The following is a 24,757-nucleotide window of genomic DNA, read 5'->3' on the forward strand; positions in this document are numbered from 1 at the left end:
ACTTTATGTTTTTTGGCTAATGACATATTACTTGGTGTTTATTTTAGACTACAGAAATGATGTTAGACAAAAAGAAAAGTTGAGCGATTTTTTTATTTGAGTTCAAAATGGTCATAAAGCAGCAGAGACAACTCACATCAACAATGCATCTGGCCCAGAAACTGCTAATGAATGTAGAGTGCAGTGGTTATTCAAGAAGTTTTGCAAAGGAAACGAGAGCTTTGAAGATGAGGAGTGCTGTGGCTGACCATCGGAAGTTAACAATGACCAACTGAGAAGATCACTGAAGCCGATCCTCTTACAACTACATGAAAAGTTGCCCAAGAACTCAACGTTGACCTTCTATGGTTGTTTGGCATTTGAAGCAAGCTGGCAAGGTGAAAAGGCTCACTACGCGGGTGCCTTGCAGCTGACTAAAAATTAAAAATTGTCATTTTGAAGTGTCTTCTTCTCTTATTCTATGCGACAACAAAGAACCATTTCTCGATCAGATTGTGATGTGTGACAGGTGAATTTATATGACAACCAGCAATGACCAGACAACTAGTGATGACCAGCTCAGTGGTTGGACTGAAAAGAGGCTCCAAAGCACTTCCCAAAGCCAAACTTGCACCAAGAAAAGGTCATGGTCACTGGTGGTCTGCTGCCCATTTGATCCACTGCAGCTTTCTGAATCCTGGTGAAGCCATTATATCTGAGAAGTACGCTCAGCAAATTGATGAGACGCACTGAAAACTGCAATGCCTCAGCCAGCACTGCTCAACAGAAAGGCCCGTTCTGTTGTCTTCTCCATAACGCCTCCCGATTGCACGTTGCACAACCAACACTTCAAAAGTTGAATGAATTGGGCTACAAAGTTTTGCCTCATTTGCCATATCCACCTGACCTCTCATCAACTGACCTCCACATCTTCAAGCAGCTTGACAATTTTTTGCAGGGAAAATGCTTCCACAAGCAGCAGGATGCAGAAAATGCTTTCCAAGAGTTTGGAATCCTGAAGCATGCTACAGGAATAAACAAACATTTCTTTTTGGCAAAAATGTGTTGATTGTAATGGTTCCTATTTTGACTAATAAAGATGTTTTGGAGCCTAGTTATAATGATTTAAAATTCATGGCACGAAATTTAAAAATTGCGGTCCAAAACTACAATTACTTTTATACCAAACTAACAGATTCTTAGGAATGAGAACAAGCTTAGAGAAGATAAAGTGAAACATTTTCTGAAGTGTGTTCCGCAGAACGCCAGGCCCGTGAGGAGCTTTCCTGGCAGGAGGCTCCCATGGCCAAATGACCCTGGAAAACACAGGCACTCCACCCCCTCTGGTGTCTCAGCCTTCGCAGGGCTCTGCAGTGCCTCAGTAAAGGAACTATGTTAAATTCCCATGCTTGCTTTTGTAGCGGGGCTTGAGCTTCCCTTCCAAGACCACAGGATTTCTACGCGAAAAAGGTTCTGAATTTCAAATCCAACTCTCTGTAAACTGGAAGGTCTCCTATCACTGAATTTTCTTGATAATAGGAGATATTCAGAAAAACTTGCTGTGACTCATAAAAGATGTACAAGCTGAAAGTAGCAATAACTGCAGTTACAAATGTGTATGTTGTGGCAGGGGGCGGGGCGGAGGGGGGTAAGAGGGTGGGCTGAACTGGGAGAGCTGCGCTGACACGTGTACACTGCGTGTGTAAAACAGACGGCCGGGGAAGCGGCTGTGGAGCAGGGGGCGCGGCCTGGGGCTCCGTGGTAACCAAGATGGGCAGGACGGGTGGGGGTGGGAGGGAGCCTTAAGAGGGAGGGGATATATACACATATAGCTGATTCACGCTGTTCTACAGCAGAAAAACACTGTAAAGGAATTATATGCCAATAAAAAGCAAGCAAATGTATACTCAAAACACAGCAGCTGAAAGACGAAATGTATACTGGAGGTATTATTTTGCCATTTGGGCAGCCTGGGGGACTGATTCATATCAAAAGCATGTTATCGCTTCAAGAATGGACTGAATATTGAACTGCCCTACATAAAGACATGAAATCCGTGCTCAAAGAGGCTTTTGTGTGTGTGTGTGTGTGTGTGTGTGTGTGTGTGCAAACAAAGCTTGGGGCATCTCAAAATTGCTCAAAGGCCCAGGTCAAGACTGGTAGCCTTTGTGACTATTTTTGAAGTTCACCTAGAGAGGATTAAAATGGTGGATTCATGGCGTAAGATGAAAATCCTTTGGAGCTGATACCAGACTCCTAAGCTAGTGAATGTCTACATTAAATCAAACATCTGGATGAAAAGATAAAAGGAGAAGCAATTCTCCACATGTTTTCAAAATGTATCAGGGACATTGTGTTGGTCTTAAAACCAAACAGTTGACTATTTTCCCCCTATATTTCGCCTCAGAATTCTGGCATCACATATACACCAGCTGAAAAACTCAAGGGGCCAGATGGCCCACGGGTATCATTTTTAGTTTGAATAGAGAACACTGTTTTAGATTCTCTTATGGAGGCAAATTATATATTACTCTAAAACCAATTTAGAAAGAAACACTGCAATACCCAAGGGAAGGCTGGAATTCATCCTGACAATACTGGAATATTAATGCTGACACTCAGTGAAAACACTATATAGAAGCAATAGACCAAGAGAAGGCCCACAGAGTCTATGCTTTCTTTCTGTATGCTTCTGTTTATTTATTCTTCTAGTTTTCTTTTCAGTTCTTTTGCAAGGGCAGTGGGAAAACATGGGACCATAAATATACTTCTGAAAAATGTACCTTAGTCTTTTAGCAGGAAAAGGCCAGAGTGACTTGTGAGGTCAGGAGGGAAGGAGAGAGACAGAAGCGGTGGTGGTGCTGAAATGACACATTGTTTATGAGCCTCTACATGCGCTCCTTCGTTTCAGTCCCAATGAAAACCTGCGAGGAGAAATCCCTGCACCTGTTCTGTGGACAAAGGAAATCGGGACTCCGAGTCCTGCTCCTCATCTAACGTCAGGGAGCAGGCAGCGAGTTGGAATGTGAACTCTGAGCAGTTCGTCCTTTCTATGACAACAAGGCAACTCTCCCAGAGAAGGGTGTATCATGCAAACCAAAAGGTGTGGGGATAGAAAGATAAATTCTGTTGTTTAAAGAAACAACTGCATCTCACAAGAATGGTAAATTATGTCTAAAGGCACCAGAAACCTAATGCTGACATGGCTATAATCAATAATGTTGATTCCCTGGGAACAAGTGCATCCAGGGATACTGTTAAGGTTTTGGCTTTGCAGTCCTTAACTGTTTACACAGACCTCCTGTATATTATTCTCCTCATGCCTCCCAAAATAGAAAAAAAATTTAAAGGCACACGAGCATTCTTTCCTGTTTCCAATCTTCAAAATTTGCAAGGGATGGGCTACATGCAGTCTGGTAATACAGTGCTCTGGGCATGAGCCTAACTTCCCTTAGGGGCAAATTCTGGGTTTTGGTGATCCTTGGTCCATGGGAATTTGTCAGAACTGAAAAAGATTGCTTCAAGTAGTCTTACCCATGACACCAAACCGTGGGCTGGCATCCCAAGAATATATTCCACTGCAAATACTGTGTAATTCTTTAAACATGTGTATTTTAAACCTTGAGCAGAGCAGAACTGTCAAGTTAGAGTGACATTTCAGAATTCTTCTGATTACGGATTATTTCATGGTTGTCTCTCTCTTCTGTTTCAAATGCAGAATGCCCAATGTACTACATTAGAGTTATGCTCACACAATTTGTACCATCTTAAAGGTACAAAAAGGAATACATTTTCTAGAATTGCTTTCATCTTCCAAGTTTGTAATATATGGACTAGTTTTTTTTTTAATTTTATTTATTTAAGATGTATTCTTTTTAAAAAATTGGAGTATAATTGCTTTACAAGGTTGTGTTATCTTCTGTTGTACAACAAAGTGAATTTACTGTATGCATACATATATCCCGTCCCTCTTGAACATCCCTCCCTCACCCCCATCCCACCCTCCTTGGTCATCACACCGTGTGGAGCTGAATGCCCTGTGCTACACAGAGGTTCCCACCGGCCATCGATTTTACACATTGTGGTGTATACAGGCCAGTGCTACTCTCCCAACACATCCCACCCTCTTCCTCCCCACTTCCACATGTCCGTTCTGTATGTCTGCATCTCTATTGCTGCCTTGCAAATGGTTTCATCAGTACCATTTTCTCGATTCCATACATATGCATTAATATATGCTATTTAGTAAACCAAAAAAAGACAAAAAGACAACCCTCAGAATGGGAAAAAATATTGGCAAATGGAGCAACTGAAAAAGAATCTCCAAAATATACAAGCAGCTCATGAAGCTCAATATCAAAAAAATACAAACCCAATCAAAAAATAGCCAGAAGAAATAGAGAGACATTTCCCCAAAGAAGACATACAGATAGCTAACAAATGAAAATACACTCAACATCACTCATGATCAGAGAAATGCAAATCAAAACTATAATGACATATCACCCCACACCAATTAAAATGGCCACTCTCAAGAAAGCTGAGAAATTTTACAAACAATAAATGCTGGAGGGGGTGTGGAGAAAAGGGAACCCTCTTGCACTGTTGGTGGGAATGTAAATTGATACAGCCACTGTGGAGAACAGGTTGGAGGTTCTAGAACTACCATATGACCTAGCAATCCCACTCCTGGGCATATATCCTGAGAAAACCATAATTCAAAAAGACACATGTAACTCAATGATCACCGCAACACTATTTACAATAGCCAGGACATAGAAGCTACCTAGATGTTTACTGACAGATGAATGGATAAAGAAGATGTGGTATATGTATACAGTGGAATGTTAGCCATAAAAAGAAATGAAATTGGGTCATTTGCAGTAACATGAATGGACCTAGAGTCTGTCATACAAAATAAGTCAGAATGAGAAAAACAAATATTGCATATGGGTTAGTTTTAAGACAATGACAAACAGGATTATAGGTGGTATAACACCATAAGGCCATCATTACAAGACTAATTTCTGAATATGGGTCATATTTAAATAGACCAAACCTCACTGTTCCCAATTACTATTTGTAGATGTCTAATTTAATTACTATTCAATATAGAAAACCGTAAGTATTGTATGAGGCACTAAAATTTATATTTCTTCCAAACAAACCTAGACTACTATGTCCTACTATTTAGAAATGGCTACCCAAGAAACCAACAGACATAGTGAAGGAACAAAAAGGCTGAAAGACATTTACTGTATTTTGGTACCAGAGAAAGAAAGGAATTCATTAAATTTAAAAAGTGAAGTTAGTAGTTGATCAATGGCAGTTCAGATACTGAATAGAAGTGGAGTTTGAAATTTAATGGATGAGTGAAAATATAAAAAAAGCTCAGAAAAGCTGAAGTCTGCAAAATATCTTATACCATGAATACCCTAATATTTGGTAAAACAAACAAACAAACACACACCAAGCGTTTGGCTGTCCTGGTGGTCCAGTTGTTAAGAATCTGCCTGTCAGTGCAGGGGACACAGGTTTGATCTCTGAGCCAGGAAGATCCCACATGTTGAGGAGTAACCAAGCCTGTGTTATGTACAACTATGGAAGCCTGCACCGTTTAAAACCCATGCTCTGCACAGTAAGAGAAGCCATTGCAATAAGCAGCTCAACAGAGGGCAGCCCCCTGCTCACCACAACTTGAGAAAGCCCGCATGTAGCAACGAAGACCCAGTACAGTAGGAAAAAACCAAACAAAACTCAGACAAACCAAGCATCTGAATTGCTTTCAATAAATTCCAGGTACATTCACAGAAATACTTGTCAGTCTAAAGAGGGCAGTTACTCACCACGTCAAAGGCAGTAAACACGTGACAATAGTGGTGGTTGGACTTCAAATCCTTAGTGATGTAAGCGAACGTCGAGAGGTCTTCCGGGTCCTGGGCCGCACAGGAGATGTTACGAATCTCATGCTCAGCAATTATGTTCTGGAAGAAATCACACAAATGACCACTGTTTCCCTCTGCAAACCAACCTATTTTAGAATCAAGGCAAATGGCCTGGGAAGCAGCTGCTGTCCCTATTCCTAGAATGTTCTAGACCAGCAACATACAAAATGACCCACTATCTGTGGGCAAAGGTATACCAGGTCTGGAAGGAATATTTTCGTTTAATGAAAAACAACCTAAAATAGTCTGAACCTGGAGCAGCAGTTCTTGCCTGGCGCTGTGTAGACACCTTTTTAAAAATAATAATTAATAAGGATTTCACTATTTCTATCCCCCACGTACACTGGGAGAGTCAGCGCTGCCTCCCGCCAGCTCTTCCTGGGAAAGATCCCCCGCCCTGTTGTTCCGCTTTCCCAGGAGACTGAGCCTCACCATCCCTTACTGCTGTCTTGCGCGGCCAGAGCTCCCCAGAGCCCAGGCAGGCCGGGGAGGGCAAGTCAAAGCACTCTCTCTTGACAACTCTGCAGAGACGATGGCGCAGGGCTGGGAGCAGGGAACCACCACACCGCAGGCTTGATGCAGGGCGCGGATGCATTCCCGCCGTGTTGCAATTACGAGTGGGTGCTGGAGGTGAGCCTCAGCAGCTCACAGGCGGAAACTGGTCCTCAGACAGTGTAAGTGCCTTAATGCAGGGCAGGTGGCGGAGCTGAGCCCACAATCTGGGGTTTTTGGATCGCAGAGCTCAGGCTCTCTCAAATTCGACGCAATGCCTCTCACCCCCAACCTCTCTCTCACTGGTTCAACACAATTTCATTTCTCTTCTCACTAGCATTTTTTCATGGCCTCTCCTTGCCAGCCTCTTCATCCCAACCAGCCTTTAAGAACAATGGGAAGTACCTGAGGAAAGGTTTAGGCACCATTATCCTGAAGCACAATAACCAAGGAGACACATCTGGGCTGCAAACCCTGCCAGATACTTCTTTTGATAATATTGATGAATTTAAGAAGGAAAATATTTCACATTAATCGTGCAATCATTTCTTAATCTCATAATATCCCATTTATAATCTCATAATATCTCATTTATGATTTCTGCAGTTGTCATAGATCTAAAACCTTTAATGATTACCCTAATTACTTCGTAATTGCACAGTCTTAAATAACCCAAGCACATATAATGCTCTGGGTACACCCGTCAATGTCTAAAAATGCTTACAAAATGCCCTTCCCTGCCAGCTCCCTGAGCAAGTTTTTCACGCCCCTCACCCTGCTGAGCTGTGTGGTTAGGAAGCAATTACAGAATTAAGACATGAAAGAAAATTAAATTAAGACATTCTTCACAGTGGTCCCTTATGTTGATCCTACATGTAGCACTGTCAAAAATAACTCAAACTGGAATCAGAATCCCATAAACAAGTAACATCCTCTTGCAGGATAGAATTTCAAGACAAAAGGTCCAGATCCTCTTCTGACATCCAGACAGCATTTCTTCAAGAAGAAAACTAAATTAGGAACTTGTGAAATCTTAAATTTAAAATTAATAAGAGCTGCATGATCTTTATAGGTACAGTGTTAGCAGGTGCACTAGGCCTCCACCATCATTTGAGTTATTTTGTTTCCACCGTCATTTTAATTGGGGGCTGCGAGTTATTTCGGCAAGTCTGTGTGGATGTAGTCTCATCATCCAGGATCCACTATTATTGGAAATAGAGCACTGGCTCCAACTTTTAACTAAATTGGTATGTTGTATTCTTGAGATTTTTAACTAGCATAAGGTAGATTCATTGGAAGGACTGATGCTGAAGCTGAAGCTCCAATACTTTGGCTAACTGATGCGAAGAGCTGACTCACTGGAAAATACACTGATGCTGGGAAAGAAAGATTGAGGACAAAAGAAGGGGGCCACAGAGGATGAGATGGTTGGATGGCATCATCAGCTCAATGGACATGAGTTTGAGCAAACTCCAAAGAGATAGTGAAGGACAAGGAAGCCTGGCGTGCTGCAGTTGATGGGGTCGCAAAGAGTCAGACATGACTGAACAACAACAAAAAAGGTAGACTAACTTCTCAGGAAGGTGTTACAGTGAAGAGTGCCCTGCGACTTTTATTGCACTGAATACCCTGCATCTTGCCAGTTCATAAGGTGTCACTCCTGATTTTCAGTGGCATAGGACAGCCCTGTGGCCCAGGGAACACTTGTCAAGTAGGCCAAGCTTTATCTCTGGGGCTTTCTCTGAATTATGAGCCTCATGTGTCTGTCCTCTCCAAGTTTGTATCGTGAAATCCTAGCTCCCAGTGATGGTGCTTAGAGGTGGGCTTCTGGATATGATTAGGTCAAGAGAGTGGAGCTCTCCTGAAGGTGATTAGTGCTTTTACAAGACGAGGAGCCAGTAGGTCCTTGGTTATCCCAAACTTCCTAACTATCCCTCCTCCCCATCTTTCCCCCCAGAAATCACAAGTTCATTCTCTAGGGAAGTCTGCTCAATGTTATATGGCAGCCTGAATGGGAGAGGAATTTGGGGGAGAATGGATACATGTGTATGTATGGCTGAGTCCCTTTGCTGTCCATCTGAAACTATCACAACACTGTTCATCAGCTATACTCCAATACAAAATAAAACATTTAATAAAAATAAATCAATCAATCTAAGCTGGCTTTAAAAAAATTGCCAAAAAAAAAAAAAAAAAAAAAAGCCAAACAGTCGAGAGAGCCAACTGGCCCTCTCTGCCATGAGGACACAGCAGGAAGATGGCTGTTTATGAAGCAGCAAATGAAGGCTTTCATCAGATACTGAATCTGTTGCTGACTTAATTTTGGACTTTCCAGCCTCTGAAACTGTGAGAAATAAATATTTGTGGTTTAAGCAACCCCATCTATGGTAATTTATTACAGCACTAAGACACTTTTCCTCTTTCTTGACTTTCCCTCCCAGTTTCCTGAAACCCATCCCCAAAACCGTCCCCGCCCTCCACTCCCTCACTTCTCTCATCCCCAGGAGCCCAGGACTTTCTCTTAACTCTGAGGCCCTGCCCTCCTCCATGCTGCTCCATGCTCCAAAATCAGCCTCCTCACCTACTGCTGAAATGTTTATTCCTCTGTTCTCATGGTCTAAACCAGAGGAAAGGCAGGCTAATAAAAATGTTCTATAATCAGTTCATAGCTCATGTTACTGGCATTTAATCACCCTAATTGGCAATTGAAAAATATGCTTATAAATGAATTCACACTGATGGACTGGGTGGGGAGGTATCTTGAACAGAATTTCTGATAGGTCGGTGGTGCTGGAATGTGGACAGGACCTGGGATCTCACTACTGATGTAACCGAGTGAGGCCTTTTCAGGACAGACCCCACTCCCACATCCTCTAAGAAGTACCCAGATTATAGTATCTCATGCCTGAGTTTTTCAGATGCTAAAAAACCACCACTATGCATGCATGCTTAGTTGCTTCAGTCATGTTGGACTCTTTGTGACCCCAACAGGCTCCTTTGTCCATGGGATTCTCCAGGCAAGAATACTGGAGTGGGTTGCCATGCCTTTCTCCAGGGGATCTTTTTGACCTAGGGATCGAACCCACGTCTCTTGTGTCTCCTGCATCAGCAGGCAGTTTCTTTTCTACTAGCACCTGGGAAGAAATTAAATATCTGATGATCAAGAGCACGTAGCTGCCACGCCATCTGGCGCCTAAGGGTTGATCGCCATCAACCAGTCAAGAGAGCTGATCACATACCTGGGGACACCACTCGCTCACCTGGCCTTTAAAAATGCTCTGCTGAAAAACTAAATAAAGGTGTGGTGGTTCTCCCTCCAGGGCGTTTGGGGTCTTATGGGCATGAACCACCTGTTCTCCTTGCCTGGCCCTGCAATAAACCTTTCTCTGCTTCAAACGCTGACATTCGGAGTGTGTCAGGCACACAAATCTACATGTGGTAACACTGAGGTCAATGATGCCATCACTTTGCATCACCTTTGCAGAATGGCAAGGTCAGGTCTCCATGTGTATGATGATTCTGAGACCAAGGAATAGTCCTGGAGTACAGACTATGCCACAGCTGTGGATGGAATGGAGGCTGCATGTGCTATAAACAACTTGTTTAGGCAAAAGTCCTAAGTTAATCTGTGCCTAAAAAAATAGCATCAGCCCCACCTGAGGCTGACATTAAAAACAAACAAACCCAGGCACTGAGTTATTTCCAATTTAGCTGGATGGGAAGACTGAGGAGGGGGTCAGAGCAGGAAGGCAAAATGCAACCCAATCTTGGTCAAGTGCTGGATGTGGGGACTGTGTCACCTCTTAGAAGGCCCTGCCAATCTGAAGACGGGTTTGGAACTAAGCAGTTGCAGTCTTCTTGGTGGAAAGCCACGCTAGAGCTACCTCTGGGCTATGAAGCACCAGAAAGCTGGTGTGATTTATCTGTAACATTTTAGTATAAACCTATTCCAAGTCCCATTTTTAGTTGAAGGTCATTTTTGCTTCTTCCTTTTCAAATAGAGTTTAGTTATTCAATTTGTTTCCTATGCTGGTAGGTAATAAACTCATGAGTTGATAACCAGGCACCTAACCTTCTCCATGGACTCAGCCACAGCTACTTCTTCATGAGAGAAAAAGGAAAGAAGTGCTTGGCTGGAAGGTTCACCTTTTACCTAGTCAAATGCAAGCAAACACAAATGGAAGTGTAAATTAAGCATCCATTGCACCTCTAACGAACTGGCAGGAGCTGTGGAGTAACAGGAAAAAGCACTGGGTTAGGGGATGCGAAGGTTAAGTTCCAGATCTTCTCAGTGACCAGCTGGCTGTGTCACTGCTGGGCAGTCACTTGGAAAGGATCTGAGGCCTTTGGTTACTCCACGTGTCCAGAGCAGTCCAAACACCCCATCTCTGTGACCAGGGCAGGGTTATAGAGACGTGGTGGTCGGGAGGGGACAGTTTAAGAATCTAGTACAAGGAAACATCAAACATAAACAATAAGCTGTGACTTCTGCTTGTGTCTCGGCACAGGCTTAGAGGTCACAGCACCTCCAACTGTGAGGTCTTCCCAGATGTCTACAAATCACAAGTCCTTCAGGTCAAGTCAGGGCGGCTCCCTGCTGACAATGCTTCCCAGGGGAGGAACTTCCGGTGCAAACCGGAAGCAGGACGTGGAGTGCCTCAGCCCGCTCCTTCCCTGCTGTGGGCACTAACCAGAGGCTGCTCTGAACGGGACCCAGGGGCACACACGAGGCCCTGCAGACACTGCTGGTGAGCACAGTTCCCTCCACACCGTGACCCGAGCACGACCCTCAGCACTGGCTCCTCCACACCCCCCGACACCGGGCCTTCGCCCTGGCTGGCAGGGTCTCTCAGCCTTCCTCAGACACACGCCACCAGCGCAGCCCTTCACTGCTTCTCTCTTCTACCTTCTAACACGAGCTCTCTGCTTTGGTTTCCCACATACTAACTCCTAGGCCACGGCTCTGAGTCACCCACCATCCATCAGATGGAAGCAGATCAGCAACACCCTGGGATGCTGGGATGGGGACCCTGTGTAGCCACCAGTGTTGACGTCAATGTCCCCAAATTCCTAAGAAAGCCAGGCAAGTGCTTTTTAACTAGTTTTAAAATTACCCAGACTCACCAGTTTTCTTTCGTGATTGCCAAAAAGAGATATGAAATTGGAATGTAACATATTATCTTAAAGGTCAGAGAGAGGTTGGCTCCACCTGCCACCAACATATGCATCTGCCTTTGCTCTGGATTTTGAGAATAGGCTGAGGACCACACTGTGAGGACTTGAAAGACACACGGGCTTTCTTCATGTAGTGTCTTTATTCATGCAATTATCTTTGGAATATCTTTCAGTGTTTAGATGTCCAGGTAATCCTTAGTGAGGAGAACTAAATGAGCGACTCATCTAAGTACAGGTGACTAAAGCAGAAGCATCTTCTCAAAGTCTAGGAAATCAAGATCTACAGCCACTAATGTGTCTGTAAGGTAAAGGCCACAGAGCCAACAGTGCACTCTCCTTCCTCTGATGGTGGAGAGCACGTTAGAGAGGATGCTATTACTACAGATGCACCCAGTCATGCTACCAGCTTCATGGGACGACAGTCTTAAGACTCTGGAAACTTCTCAGGGCAAATACAACTTGTTTAGAAAATGTCAGAATCCAAGCCTGCTAATAAGATTGTTAATCTAAGAGAGTGTTAAACTCATATGCTGAAAATATACTGCCACTCATGATTTTCAAGTGCAAATGGGGTAGAGGCAACTGCTCCAGGTTAAAAAAAAAAAAAAGAAAACAAAAACAATCAATGCCAAAGACTTTCTTGAAGTTTAGATACAGTGAAAGCAATGGTATCTTAAGAATTCCATAAAGTTTTGAAACTTTAAAAACCAACCGACTATAATCTAGGGCTAAAGGAAGCAACTAAAGTTGCTTCTAAGAAATGAAAAAGCAAATCAATTGGGATTTTTCTGATCAGGCTCCCCACAATTGTAATCTGATAATGGTAACTGATCTGACTCACTGGAAAAGACCCTGATGCTGGGAAAGATTGAGGGCAGGAGAAGGGGACAACAGAGGATGAGATGGTTGGATGGCATCACTGACTCAATGGACATGGGTTTGGGTGGACTCTGGGAGTTGGTGATGGACAGGGAGGCCTGGCATGCTGCAGTTCATGGGGTCGCAAAGAGTTGGACACTACTGAGAGACTGAACTGAATGGTAACTGTCAATGACATATTGTCAGGTTGAAGCCATCATCCACAGAAGGCATCTGACTCTGAGTGTGCTCTGGACATCATGGACTGGCTTGAGCAGCTGAGTTATCAGCTTTCTGCCTGGATTTCAGAACTGCTTCTAAAACTGGGAGGCTGTTCTCCTCAGTAGACTCGGGGAGCTTGGGCTTCTCTGACCACTGACACGACAGTCTTCTTCATTACAGAAAACAAACTGGGAAGGCTTTCAATGGGTGAAAGCCATTGAATCTGGGGACTCAGATGGTCAGGCTTATTACAGTCAAGAGTCATCGGCCACAGGATGTTTCCCTGAATCTAAATCCAGGTGCCCTGGTCATACATTTCCATCATTAAAATTCATCTGCTTCAAGACTTCTGCTTCCTTTCCCCAGAATGGAGTGGGTCCAACTGAGAGGACTGGATAGGCAGTCCAGAAAACAAACAGTGTCCACCAATGGGGATCACCTCATTTCCCCAATTTCTGTACTTTACTGGTTGGAAGGATGTAAGACTAAAATGCAGGGACATTTGGGGGTTTGGGAGGAAGAGCGAGTCAGGTTTGAGTCTATGGAGGGTGAGAGTGGTCACACCCACATTTTCTAGTTTAGCACCTGCCCTCCGTCATCTTTGCTAAGAAAGCACACTTTTGAAGTAAAATGCAACCCATTTGTCTACACTTGACCTTGGAGCCCATGAACCATTCTCCCAGTGAGTGCAAGGTCATAGCATAGTCACAGCTTGGCCTGAGCTTTTCGCATGGTGCCTCTTAAGAAAACAACACAGTTGAAACCCTCTCTTCCATCTCAATAGTTGAGAACAAAATGCAATTATATGATGTAAAAGCCAGAGCATGTGTTCCCTGGGTCAGGTATTCATTCCATAAATCTAAAGAAAGGACAGGCCTATCTCTGGAGAAATGGAAAGACAAACATTTAGTCTGTTGCCTAGTGACACTTCCTCTGACGGAGGAATGAACACTGATGCGTCTTCACTCTAGATATAATTTTTCCTGTTTTAATGTTCCCTGGACCCAAAGGGATATTGTCAGAGCCTGAACCGAACAGTCTATGAGGGAAGGTACCTTGGAAAGGTGAATGCCAAATATGTGTAGAAATCCTGGATCAAGCCTCCAAATGCAAGGGGTGTGTGTGTGTGTAGGGAGTATGAAGGTGGGGGTTGGGGAGTGATTAAAATGGGGGATGATGGGACTTCCCTGGTGGTCCAGTGATTAAGACTCCAGTGGTTAAGACTTAAACTCAGGTTTGATCCCTGCTTGGGGAACTAAGATCCCACATGCTGCACGATGTAGCCAAAACATTAAGAAAAATTAAATAAATAAAATGGGGATGTTAAGTATGATGGGAAGCAAAGGATTTTAGATCATTTACTCAGGACTGTAGAGGCATGGTACCCACCTTATTTGTTGCATCAATAAATTTGACTCCTTTATATGAGACTGAAAGGATGATAGTTGGGACCTTCTTCATTTGCTCTGTAGACTTCTGAAATTAAAATTAGAAAGCTGTTAGAGCAGTTTGTGTTGCATGGCAACTGTAGCACATGATTTTTTCTCTTGAAAGATAAAAATAAGCTCAAGTTAAAAACAACAACACACACACACACCAAACATACTCTAATTTAAATATATGTCTCTCTTCTCTTGGGCTCAGCTCTGGTTTAGGTTTATAAAGTATCTGTCTTGCACTTGAGGATCTAAATAGAGCCTTTCTGCTGCTTCATGTGGGTGAAGGAATACTGCCGTTCTGTGACACCAAGAAGAGAAACAAACCCGCTCTGTCCCCTACTGCAATTCAAGCGACATTCTTTTGGAGAGTTAAGCCATGTCAGATGGAACTCCAAGGGTGAGCTTAGCATGAACAAAGTACATGCCACCTCTCCCTGTTTCTTCCTAGTCTCCTTCTTCAAGGTACAAGGCATGTCTGAATACATACTTAAAATAGGGATTTAGAATACATCATTGGGAATTTTTCTTGCACCTGGCCAAATCTGTAAAAGCTGGTAGCATATTTGCAGCAGAATTGCTTGTGGCCACATAGGATATAATATCACTCCATGATGCTCGATCCCTCCGGGGGCAGGCTGTATTCTGAGCCATGGTAAAACCGGACAGTCCAGGTAACCTACTTCATCATTTAGAGCTGAGGTAATCCTTTAGGCTAAAGTTCTTATGATAGATGTTCACAGTGGCTGAATGTGCTTAGGGTTAGCAGCTTCTACAGTTTCACGCATCTGCAAAAAGTTTCTCTGTCATTTAGCATTTGCCTTTTCTGGTTAGTTTTATCATTCATCACAGGCCACCCACAGTCTGTTTACTTCATTTCCTGCTGTGGACACTCCTAATAATCACATTAAACATCAAGAAGAACCTACCTGACAGTTAGCCTGATGGGTTTTCCAGACAAGACAGGTGAGAACATAATAGGAGAGAAAATACATAAAAAGGTGAGAGGAAACGATTTCAGTAATTCATCAACGGCAGACTCATCAGACAGTGAAGAGAACAGACTCTATAGATACGTGGTGCTGCAATGCCACTGTTATTTCACAGGAACTGCTGCAGGCTTTCCCAGACCCTGTCTCTCCTTTGTTTTTCCTGTTTTCTCATCGTTCTGTTTACTGCATTGCACAGTCTTATTATGACTGACACGCACGAGCCTTCTGCTTTGCGCATTCCAGGACCAGCTGTTTTATGTACATTAAGGGAATTGAGGGAAAATATGAGCTTTCTTGATTTCTTCCTTTATATTACCCATTTTCCATTTATAAACTCTGAAATGTGACCAGAATGAAAGAAGGTCCGATAGTTTGAATACAACTCATTGAACTCCGTAATGATAATTACATTTCATCTCTCGCTTGAGCCATGGAAAAGGTGTTTCACATTTTCCTGGTTGTTTTGACACACCTTTTTGAGAGCTACTATATCTGCATCAGAGATAAAGAAAATTGATTACTGAGAGTATTACTATGTAATATTAAGTGTTTCAAGCAGTCCAGAAAAAAAAGCTGTGCCTGTGAAGTGCTTTTTAACTAGTTTTAAAATTACCCAGACTCACCACTTTTCTTTTGTTGACTGCCAAAGAGAGATTTGGAATGTAAGGTTAGATACTTTTATTTTTTAATACTTTATCCAACCAGCTCTTGGAAACGTACAAGATAAGTTGAAGGCTAGAAGAAATAACATGCAGCATGCTGACTGGAAGGTAAAACCGTGGGCTGAATTCTGTAAAGAGAGAGGCTGTGGCAGGAACAGGAGAGAGGCTGTGGCAGGAACGTGTGTGTGAAGGCGTGGAATGTATGGCCTGAATGTGTGCATACGTGTGAAAAATTCTTTGCAAAGAGTAACAATGGGTTCCAACAAATCATCTCTTGCGAATGCACTCTTGTGGACAGTTATCTGTGACATGAAATAGTATTAACATACACCTAACATATGGAGAAGGGAATGGCAACCCACTCCAGTATTCTTGCCTGGAGAATTTCAGGGACAGAGAAGCCTGGTGGGCTACAGTCCGTAAGGTTGCACAGAGTCGGACACAACTGAGCAACTCACACACACACACATTCCCCTTAACATAAGGTTAAAAACCAACATGTTATGTAGTATTAAGAAACCCTGTCCCAAAGAAAAAAGAAAAGCCATCTGTTATTCATTCTGCAACCGAGTGGGTATTAAATGGCCCAAAAGCTGGAGAAATGCAGTCTACTTTGGGGGATGTCACAGAGACCTCAGATCGTGTACAGACTTCGGTCTGCTGAATGTGGCTGTCTGGTGCTATGTTGAGACGGATTCTGAGCTGCGTCTGGGCTCTGCAGTAAGGAGGGTTGGGAACGTCTGCCATGGACAGGGAGAGACATATCACCATTCCTGGCTCGAGAGCAGCTACAACACAAATGTTGACAGATGTGACAGAGATGTGAACAGAGTACTTCCAGAGTGCTGGGCAGCAAGAGCCTGACTCTGCAGGAGGGAGTGGGCAAGTCTTCATCCATTCATTCAACCGGCTGCGTCCTGAGCCTGGTGACTGACCTGGCTCTTCAAGGGTGGAGAGGATTCTCCAGGTGGCAGAAGAGGACTAAAGAGGCTGTTTTAGAAGCAGAATCGACATACACATGCACACATCTGGAAATGAGAAATGTGGGTTTGGATAACTGGTGGGAGATTACGATGGTACAGTAGGTTTGGATGGTTGTAACTTATTCTGCCAACCTAGGATACACTGGGTGCTTTCAAGTAGGGAGTGACTTGATCAGGTCTGTGTTGCAGAAAGATAGCTACAGTGGGTTGTATGGACTGAAACAGCTAGAGGCTGAATGTGGGGAGGCAGGAAGGTATAAATTCAAACCAGAGTCCTAAGCCCCCAAGTTGAGGTAGATGCTCTGGAGAATGGAAGGGGAGCTGCCATTCTGATGAGGAAGAATCAAGAGGGTCTTCTGACTGGTCCATATGGTGAGCGGTAGGATGCTGAGGAGGAAGAGGCCATTAGCTGAGATAAGGACCACTAGAGCAGACTGCGCTTTTGCAAGAAACCTTTCTGAATCCGATTATCACTTTGATAACCGACAAAGTGGCTCAGAGTGAACTAGAGGAGGGCTAAGAATCACCCTGCAGGGATAGGTAATACTTAGGAAGTATTAATTGAGTACTTAAGAAATTAAGTATTAATGAAGAAATGGGGAAGAAAGTAGAGTCAATGAAGGAACCTGAAACAAAGCTGGAAGAAGCCTGACAGCAGGATCACAAAGTCAAGAGAAGATTCCTTAGACGGTGGGAGCAGTGCCCGATGTCAAGAGGACTAAAAAGGCCTACAGATCTGTGCCCAGCACAGTGGCGGGCACACATAGGAGTGGTTGCTAGTTTTACTGGGTTTTCTGGCTGAAAGCCCCAGTTTGGGAAAACAGAAAAATCTATTGCTGATTTTACCTAAAGGGGCTTCAGGAGAATGGTGGCAGCAGACACAGAAAACCTCAATGGTGCAATGAATCAAGAATCCTTGCTTTCCTGACTGGAGGCCACAATGGGCTTCCAGTGATGCAAGCTACACACAGGCCTAGGAGGGCTGGTGGTAGGGGTGGCTGCATGTTGTGGCCCAAACTGTACTTCTCTTCCCACTGAGTCAAGACAAGATGACCATGGATCCGGTCAGGGAGGGGCTGCGGGAGGTCTTTGGGGGTAATCACCTCCTTTAAGGCATTTCTATTCTGTACAAGAGATACAGATCCAATCTCTTTCTAGAGGATTTTCTGATGGTGTACTTTACAGAGCTTTAAAGAGGTCTATTCACACAAGATTTTAATGAAAGATGAAAATGCACAGAAAGAAGGTAAATATACTGAGTCTTCACTGGCTAATCAGGGAGCTGAGAAATCCAATAAGCACTTCATTTTATGAAGGCTTTTCAGATATCAAAATGTGAGCTCAGGGTTTCCCTGGTGGCTCAGTGGTAAAGAATATGCCTGCCAATTCAGGAGACGCAGGTTCAATCCCTGATCTGGGTAGATCCCAGCTGCCGTGGAGCAACTAAGCCCGTGGGCCATAACTGCTGAAGTCCATGTGCCTTGTCGTGCTCCGCAACAAGAGAAGCCACGGCAGGAAGAAGCTCATGCACCACAACTAGAGAAAAGCCCACACAGCAGTGAAGACTCCGCACAGCCAAAAATGAATAAAATTACAAAAAGAAAACGTGAGCCTGGAGCCTCAGCCCGACCCCAGGAAGCCGAAGTCCCTTCCTCCCCAGCTTCTCTTTCAGCGCTGTACCCATCTTCTCCCCCTGTCCAGGGTCGAAGGCATCTAGTCTGGACAACACTGCTCCAATTACAAAGCACTTGTTCTCGGGCAGCTTGGTTTCTATGACCTAGCTGCATGCTATGCTCCGTTTCTGGATGGTGAATACTCCCACAGGTGTATATTAAAAATTGAAGCCTTCTTTATTTGTATAAATAGACTTCTCTTTTTCAGGCCCATTTCCTCGGTAAAATGCTCAGGGCAAGCTTCCTTTTGTGGTTCCCTTTTGTTTCCAGTTGCCTTTTTCACGATGCCACACTCCAGGCGGAGTTTCTAAGGCTTCTCAGAGTCTTCAAATCCCCACCAGCTTCAAAGTCCCTCAGTCGTGTCTGACTCTGCAACCCCATGGACTGTAGCCCGCCAGGCTCCTCTGTCCATAGGATTCTCTTGGCAAGAATACTGGAGTGGGTTGCCAGTCCCTTCCCCAGGGATCGAACCTGGGTCTCATGCATTACAGGTAGATTCTTTACCCTCTGAACCACCAGGGAAACCCGTCAGCTTCACAGGAGAGACTAATTTGTAATAAGGACCTCTGCCTACCTAATCAGCTGTATGCTCATGGGTAATGCCCCAAATTAACTTCACCTTTGCAGCATCCTGTTCTCCCACTGAAAGCTGAAAGAATATAGGGATATTTCATTGTATTTTCTTCACAATTTCCCCAATTAAGATTATCATCCTTTTATTATTCCTAGAGAAACAGTATTTAGTTATATACAGATGTTACCTTTCTGAAACCTATAATAAAATGCAAGTACTGAATCAATTCAAAGCCAGTCCTTTCTTTAGCACTTGGGTTTATATTGTTTTTAAGCATCATACAGAACAGGGATCATAATTTCCTATCTGGGGGCAGGCCCCTGAAATATTGTTTGTAATAGAAAAAGTAACTGAATACTCTTATAGCATTTTTTTTTTTAAAGAGAGATTTTTGGATTCACCAAGGAAAGTAGTAACAACCATCTTTAATTTTTTTCAAACATTTTTCATTTCCTTTTAAAGTACAAATTATGAACTGCTTGGAGTATTTGTATCAAGTCAGAAATTGCCATTGAGCTTTTCTAGCCTTACACCCCCAAAATAGTTTCTTATTTTCTAATGCAGAATCAACAGTATGAGAACATATTTCTTTGCAATTACAGGGACCCCTGGATCTCAGAGCAGGGCTTCCCAGGTGGCACTAGTGGTAAGGAACCTGCCTGCCAATGCAGGAGACGTAAGAGACCTGGGTTTGATCCCTGGGGTCGGGAAGATCCTCTGGAGAAGGGAATGGCAACCCATTCCAGTAGTTTTGCCTGAGAATCCCATGGACAGAGGAGCCTGGCAGGCTATAGTCCATGGGGCTGCAAAGAGTTGGACACAACTGAAGTGACTTAGCACACACGGATCTCAAAGTAGGACTTTCATGGGTAAAGGAGAGCAAAGAAGTTTAGAGCTGAGACTAGGAGCACTTCAGTTGTGAGCTGCAATGTTAAGTTTGGGTCCAGAGTGACATTATGGTCCTAATAGCAATCAATTGTGCCCCATAGTCAGGATAGAGTGAAGAGTCCACAGGGAGGGTATCGCTGACCCCTTTTTCTTACAAAACCCGATCATTGCCAGGGGGTGTTTTAAGCACAGACTGGCACAGATTTCTCGGTGGTCTACTGCCATCCAACTTATAGCATATATTAACCTACACACAGCTATCTTGAGAATGCTTTCTAGTGAGACAGCCAGTGCTGAGTCATAACTATTAATTTTGGCATGTAATACGTCCCTTATTTCAACACTTAATTATTATATTCAGTTTCAGCAAGTAAATTAAAACAGAATCAAACTTTTATGTTTGGGAGCCCCAAGCAACTCTCAAACGATTAAAAAACCACACCAAACAAGCAATATTGTGATTTTTGTATGTGGCAAAACCAGCTAAGTTGCAGGGATCGTTAAGAGAAAAAGCAGACTGCAAATTAGCCATCTGAAATGAACGCTTACCCTTCGAAGCTCAGTTTCAAGGTCACTTTCTGGGAAAAGCTCAGTTCCAGAGGTGCTTTCTGGTCGGTTTCTGGCCTCCTGGCTGAAGGGGCTGCGTTCCTCCCCTTCCCTCCCCTCGCGGTGGGGGTGGGGCTGCCTGCTTCCCTGTGAGGCCCGCCCCTTTCCATGAGGCCCGCCCCTTTCCGTGAGGCCCGCCCCTTTCTGTGAGGCCCGCCCCTTTCCGTGAGGACGGCCCTTTCCGTGAGGCCCGCCCCTTTCTGTGAGGCCCGCCCCTTTCCATGAGGCCCGCCCCTTTCCGTGAGGACGGCCCTTTCCGTGAGGCCCGCCCCTTTCTGTGAGGCCCGCCCCTTTCCATGAGGCCCGCCCCTTTCCATGAGGCCCGCCCCTTTCCGTGAGGCCCGCCCCTTTCCGTGAGGCCCGCCCCTTTCTGTGAGGCCCGCCCCTTTCCGTGAGGACGGCCCCCACCTCTCCAGATTTGTCCTACAATGACTAGCACATGGTCTCAGGTGAAACTTATGAAGGTGACTTTTTTTTTTAAGGTCAAAATGGCTAAATACCAGCAATTTTACAGGAGTCAATCTAAAAGTTGCTGAAATCTATGACTGTTAAAGGAATGAGCAAATGAATTAATGTACAGCAATGAGTAGGAAGCCAGCTTTACAGACAAGAATTGCAGTCAGCCTCTCAACACATGGAGAGCTCAGAACACTTTGCAGAGAACCCAGGTGCCCCAAGCCAGGCCTGGAGGCCTCCGAAGAACTTGGGAGGAGACCCACGGATGTGATGAGAGACGCACCGAGACAGACTCCTAAAGGGCAAACGCTCCACAGACGTGATAGTTCAGCTTCAAGGGGAGGCTTAGGCCTTGGCAACAGGAAATTGGCTCCAACTGCCAGCACCAAGAGAAGGAAAGCCTTTCTGAGAGGGCAGGCCGGAAATAAGGGCATGAATGACCTCACACGGGCTTTTCTGGTCACAAGGACTCTGACCCGAAGGCTGAGCGAACGTAGAGCCTAAGTAAGGCCACGGGACCGGAACAGACAGTGCAGCAAGCAGCAGCCATTTAAACCAGCCCTCCTGCCTAAGATTCGGCTATTGTGTGTATTGTCAGAGTAGAGAACACAGCCCGGCCGAGTCTGCAGGGCACAAAGCGATGCCCTCCATCTCTGTTCCTCCAGCCCTGGTTTCCGGGCACCGTGGCACGATGCTCTACCAGGACGGTCTACACGGCAGCCTTACTGGTTGCCCGTGGACCAACGCCGTGGTTCGCAAACTTGAGAGCATCTGAATCACATGGAGTGCTTGGTAAACAACAGACTGTTAGATGCCACCCCTAGAGTTTCTGATTCAGGAAGTGCTGTAGGCCAAGTGTTTGCACTCCCTACCCCCAAATTCATTCACTGAATCCTAATGCCCAACTGATGGTATTAGGAGGTGGGGCCTTTACAGGATTGCAAGCTCATGAGTGTGGAGCCCTCAGGAAAGGGACTCTGTGGGTGTGTGCTCAGCTGCGGCCAACTCTGTGACTGCAGCCTGCCAGGCTCCTCTGTCCATGAGATTCTCCAGGCAAGAACACTGGAGTGGGTTGCCATGCCTACCTCCAGGAGATCTTCCCGACCCAGGAATTGAACATGCGTCTCTTGCATCTCCTGCCTTGGCAGTCAGATTCTTTACCATTGAGCCACCTGGGAAGCCCCAGGAATGGAATTACTGTGTTTATAAAAGAGACCTGAGAGCTCCCTTGGCCCTCCTGTCATGAGGGCAGGGTGAAAAGCTGGCCGTCTATGAACCAGGAAAAGTTCCTTTGTCAGACACCAGACCTGCCAGGGCCTTGATCTTGGACTCCCCAGCTTCCAGAACTATGAGAAATAAATTTCTCCCAGTCTTTGTTATAGTGGTTCTAACAGACGAGACAGTAAGTCAGTGGTAGCCTAAGAGTCTGCATTTCTAACAAGTTTCCAGATGCTGCGGATGCTGCCAGGTTGGGGACCACACTGAGAATTTCTGCTCTAAAAATGCAGTTGATCAATTTGATTGAAAGTCACTGTCAGAACTGTTCTCTGCTGCCATGCATACAAAGTTGTGCTGCAACTTACATTAATTCAGAGAGACGTTAATTTATCAAAACACGCTATTTCCACTTGACAAGTGATTTCCAAAAATCCTTAGTTAGCACTTAGCTGCAGATCTTGGTCCTCAGAACAATTAACAAGTATTACTTAATTTGGCCATGGTTTCTCAGGGACTGTGAAAGTATAATAATACATTGTGCACATAAAATAACGGGTTCAGGTCCTAAAGACAGATTCCAGAGTTACATCTAGAATAGATGTTGGCCAGATAGAGCTGATGAGCCCAGGGGTCATGGTGGAGATGTGTTTTCTCATAGAAGCTCCCCATGTGCGTGTGTGCTAAGTTGCTTTAGTAGTGTCTCTTTGAGACCCCATGGACTGTAGCCCACCAGGCTCCTCAGTCCATGGGATTCTCCAGGCAAGAATACTGGAGTGGGTTGCCATGCCCTCCTCCAAGAGATCTTCCCGACCCAGGGATTGAACCCGTGTCTCTTAAGTCTCCTGCATCGGCAGGCAGGTTCTTTACCACTAGTGCCACCAATGCACCCTCAACTGGGAACATGTCCAACACATCCTGAGAGATGTGACAAGCAAACATCGATACGTATTTGTAGACTGCTTCTCGAAGTATAAATTGGAACAATTTTTTTGTAAGGCAGTTTGGCAATACTTATCGAGAGTTTCAAAATGGGTATACTCTTTGACCTACTCATTCTACATTTAGTGGCTTATTCTAAAGACATAATAAGACCCATTGCAAAAGACTTAGGTTCAGGGATGTTATCCATAGTATTGGTTATAACTGGAAAAAAAATGGAAATAAACTAATGATCAACTGGGGGAAATGGTTAAATAAGTTTAGTTCAGTTATGGATTGGAGTATTTTTCAACTAGCACAAATAATATTGGGGATGAATAGTTATTGGAATAAAAATGTTTCAAAATATGTTTAAAAACAGATTAAAACAGTAGGCGCAGAATATTTCCATTTTTTTGTAGAAAAGTGATGCTTATGAATGTATAATCAGTCTGGAGGATTACATACAAATAAGGTGTTAACCACTGTGGGAAGATAAAACTACAGTTTTGGTTTTTTTTTCAAACTACAGTTGTTTTTATTTCTTTTTTCTGTACCTCTATTTGAAAGTTGACTAATAATGAATGTATATTGCTTTCGTAAGAAGCAAATGTAAGTTTAAAAAATTTAAGATTTTTAAGTGAGAAAAGCCAATTGTAAACGTGCAAAAACACAGGGACTTTTTCAACCTATCACTTTTAAGTACAGCTTCAGAGTGACTGTGTGTGTGTTGGTGGGGGCGTTATCTTGAATTTACGAAGGAACCCAGTGATGAGCTCCTTCTTCCAGGGCCTCCCCTTCTCACCACAGTAAGAATACCGGAGGGTATGTCTGGAGTCCTGTCTTCCCTCCACTCCTTTCAAACTATGTGGCTAGGTTTTTAACCTCTCTGTCTCAGTTACTTCACTTGTAAAATGGGGATGTTAATATAGCGTCTACTTTGTGGAGCTGCTGTGAGATGACACATGCCTAGCATCAATAGATTTGGGCTGTCACTGTTACTCTGAGGATGGCGAGCTTTCCAGGGCACAGCATCCCACTAGCAAAGGAGGGCAAAAGTAAAATCGGAATCCGTGAGCATAACCGAATAATCTCTGGGCCGACATGCTAGGGCGGCAGTGAAATGGCTGCAACAATGAAAATTCAGCAGAGCAACATGTCTGGATCAAAGACAACTGACTCACTATGTTTAAAAAGAGCTTCAGACAAGTGGAAATTAAAGACAGAAGAGGTGCACAAAATCTTCTAGTGATGTGGAACAATGAGGGTGTTACACGGGAGAAAATTAGTAACAAGAGTAATAAAAACAAAAATGAAAAATAAAGAGATCTGGGGTATGAAACTGATCTGGGGTAAGGTGGTTGGGTGGTTTAGTCTTCCACTGAGGTAGACCCCTAAGAAAGAACAAGACTCACAAAGCAAGAAGTCCCCAGGAAAGCTTGGCAACGGGGTTAGAAGTGCGACTGTTTTTGTGTGTGTGTTGCTATTTTAATACACACACACCGACAACACACACCACATACCTGCCTTGTGCAGGACTTCTGAGACAGAAAAAGATAAAATTTGACTCTCCTCTGAAACTTGGGCAACAGAAACTTTTTAAACAGCAGTTGTTTATAGGTTTTTTTCCCCCCAGCCTGTTTTCTGAGATGTAGTCCCTGAAGGTATTTCTGGAAATAA

General features: G+C 44.1%; 1 protein-coding gene across 21 annotated transcripts in view; it reads right to left on the reverse strand.

Annotated features, from left to right (window-relative positions):
- ANKS1B (ankyrin repeat and sterile alpha motif domain containing 1B) overlaps positions 1–24,757 on the reverse strand; it is a 1,065,346-nt gene that overhangs the window by 30,061 nt on the left and 1,010,528 nt on the right. For 20 of the 21 annotated variants that reach the window (XM_043440436.1, XM_043440451.1, XM_043440445.1 and 17 more), the window contains 3 exons: positions 15,037–15,048; positions 14,061–14,147; positions 5,826–5,963 (listed from right to left, as the gene is read on the reverse strand). In XM_043440436.1, the coding sequence (XP_043296371.1) occupies positions 5,826–5,963; positions 14,061–14,147; positions 15,037–15,048 (237 nt within the window). The remainder of the gene's footprint in view (positions 1–5,825; positions 5,964–14,060; positions 14,148–15,036; positions 15,049–24,757) is intronic. The other variant, XM_043440438.1, reaches the window with a different exon arrangement.

Source organism: Cervus canadensis, chromosome 21 (assembly GCF_019320065.1).
Source record: "Cervus canadensis isolate Bull #8, Minnesota chromosome 21, ASM1932006v1, whole genome shotgun sequence".
Lineage (NCBI taxonomy): Eukaryota > Metazoa > Chordata > Mammalia > Artiodactyla > Cervidae > Cervus > Cervus canadensis.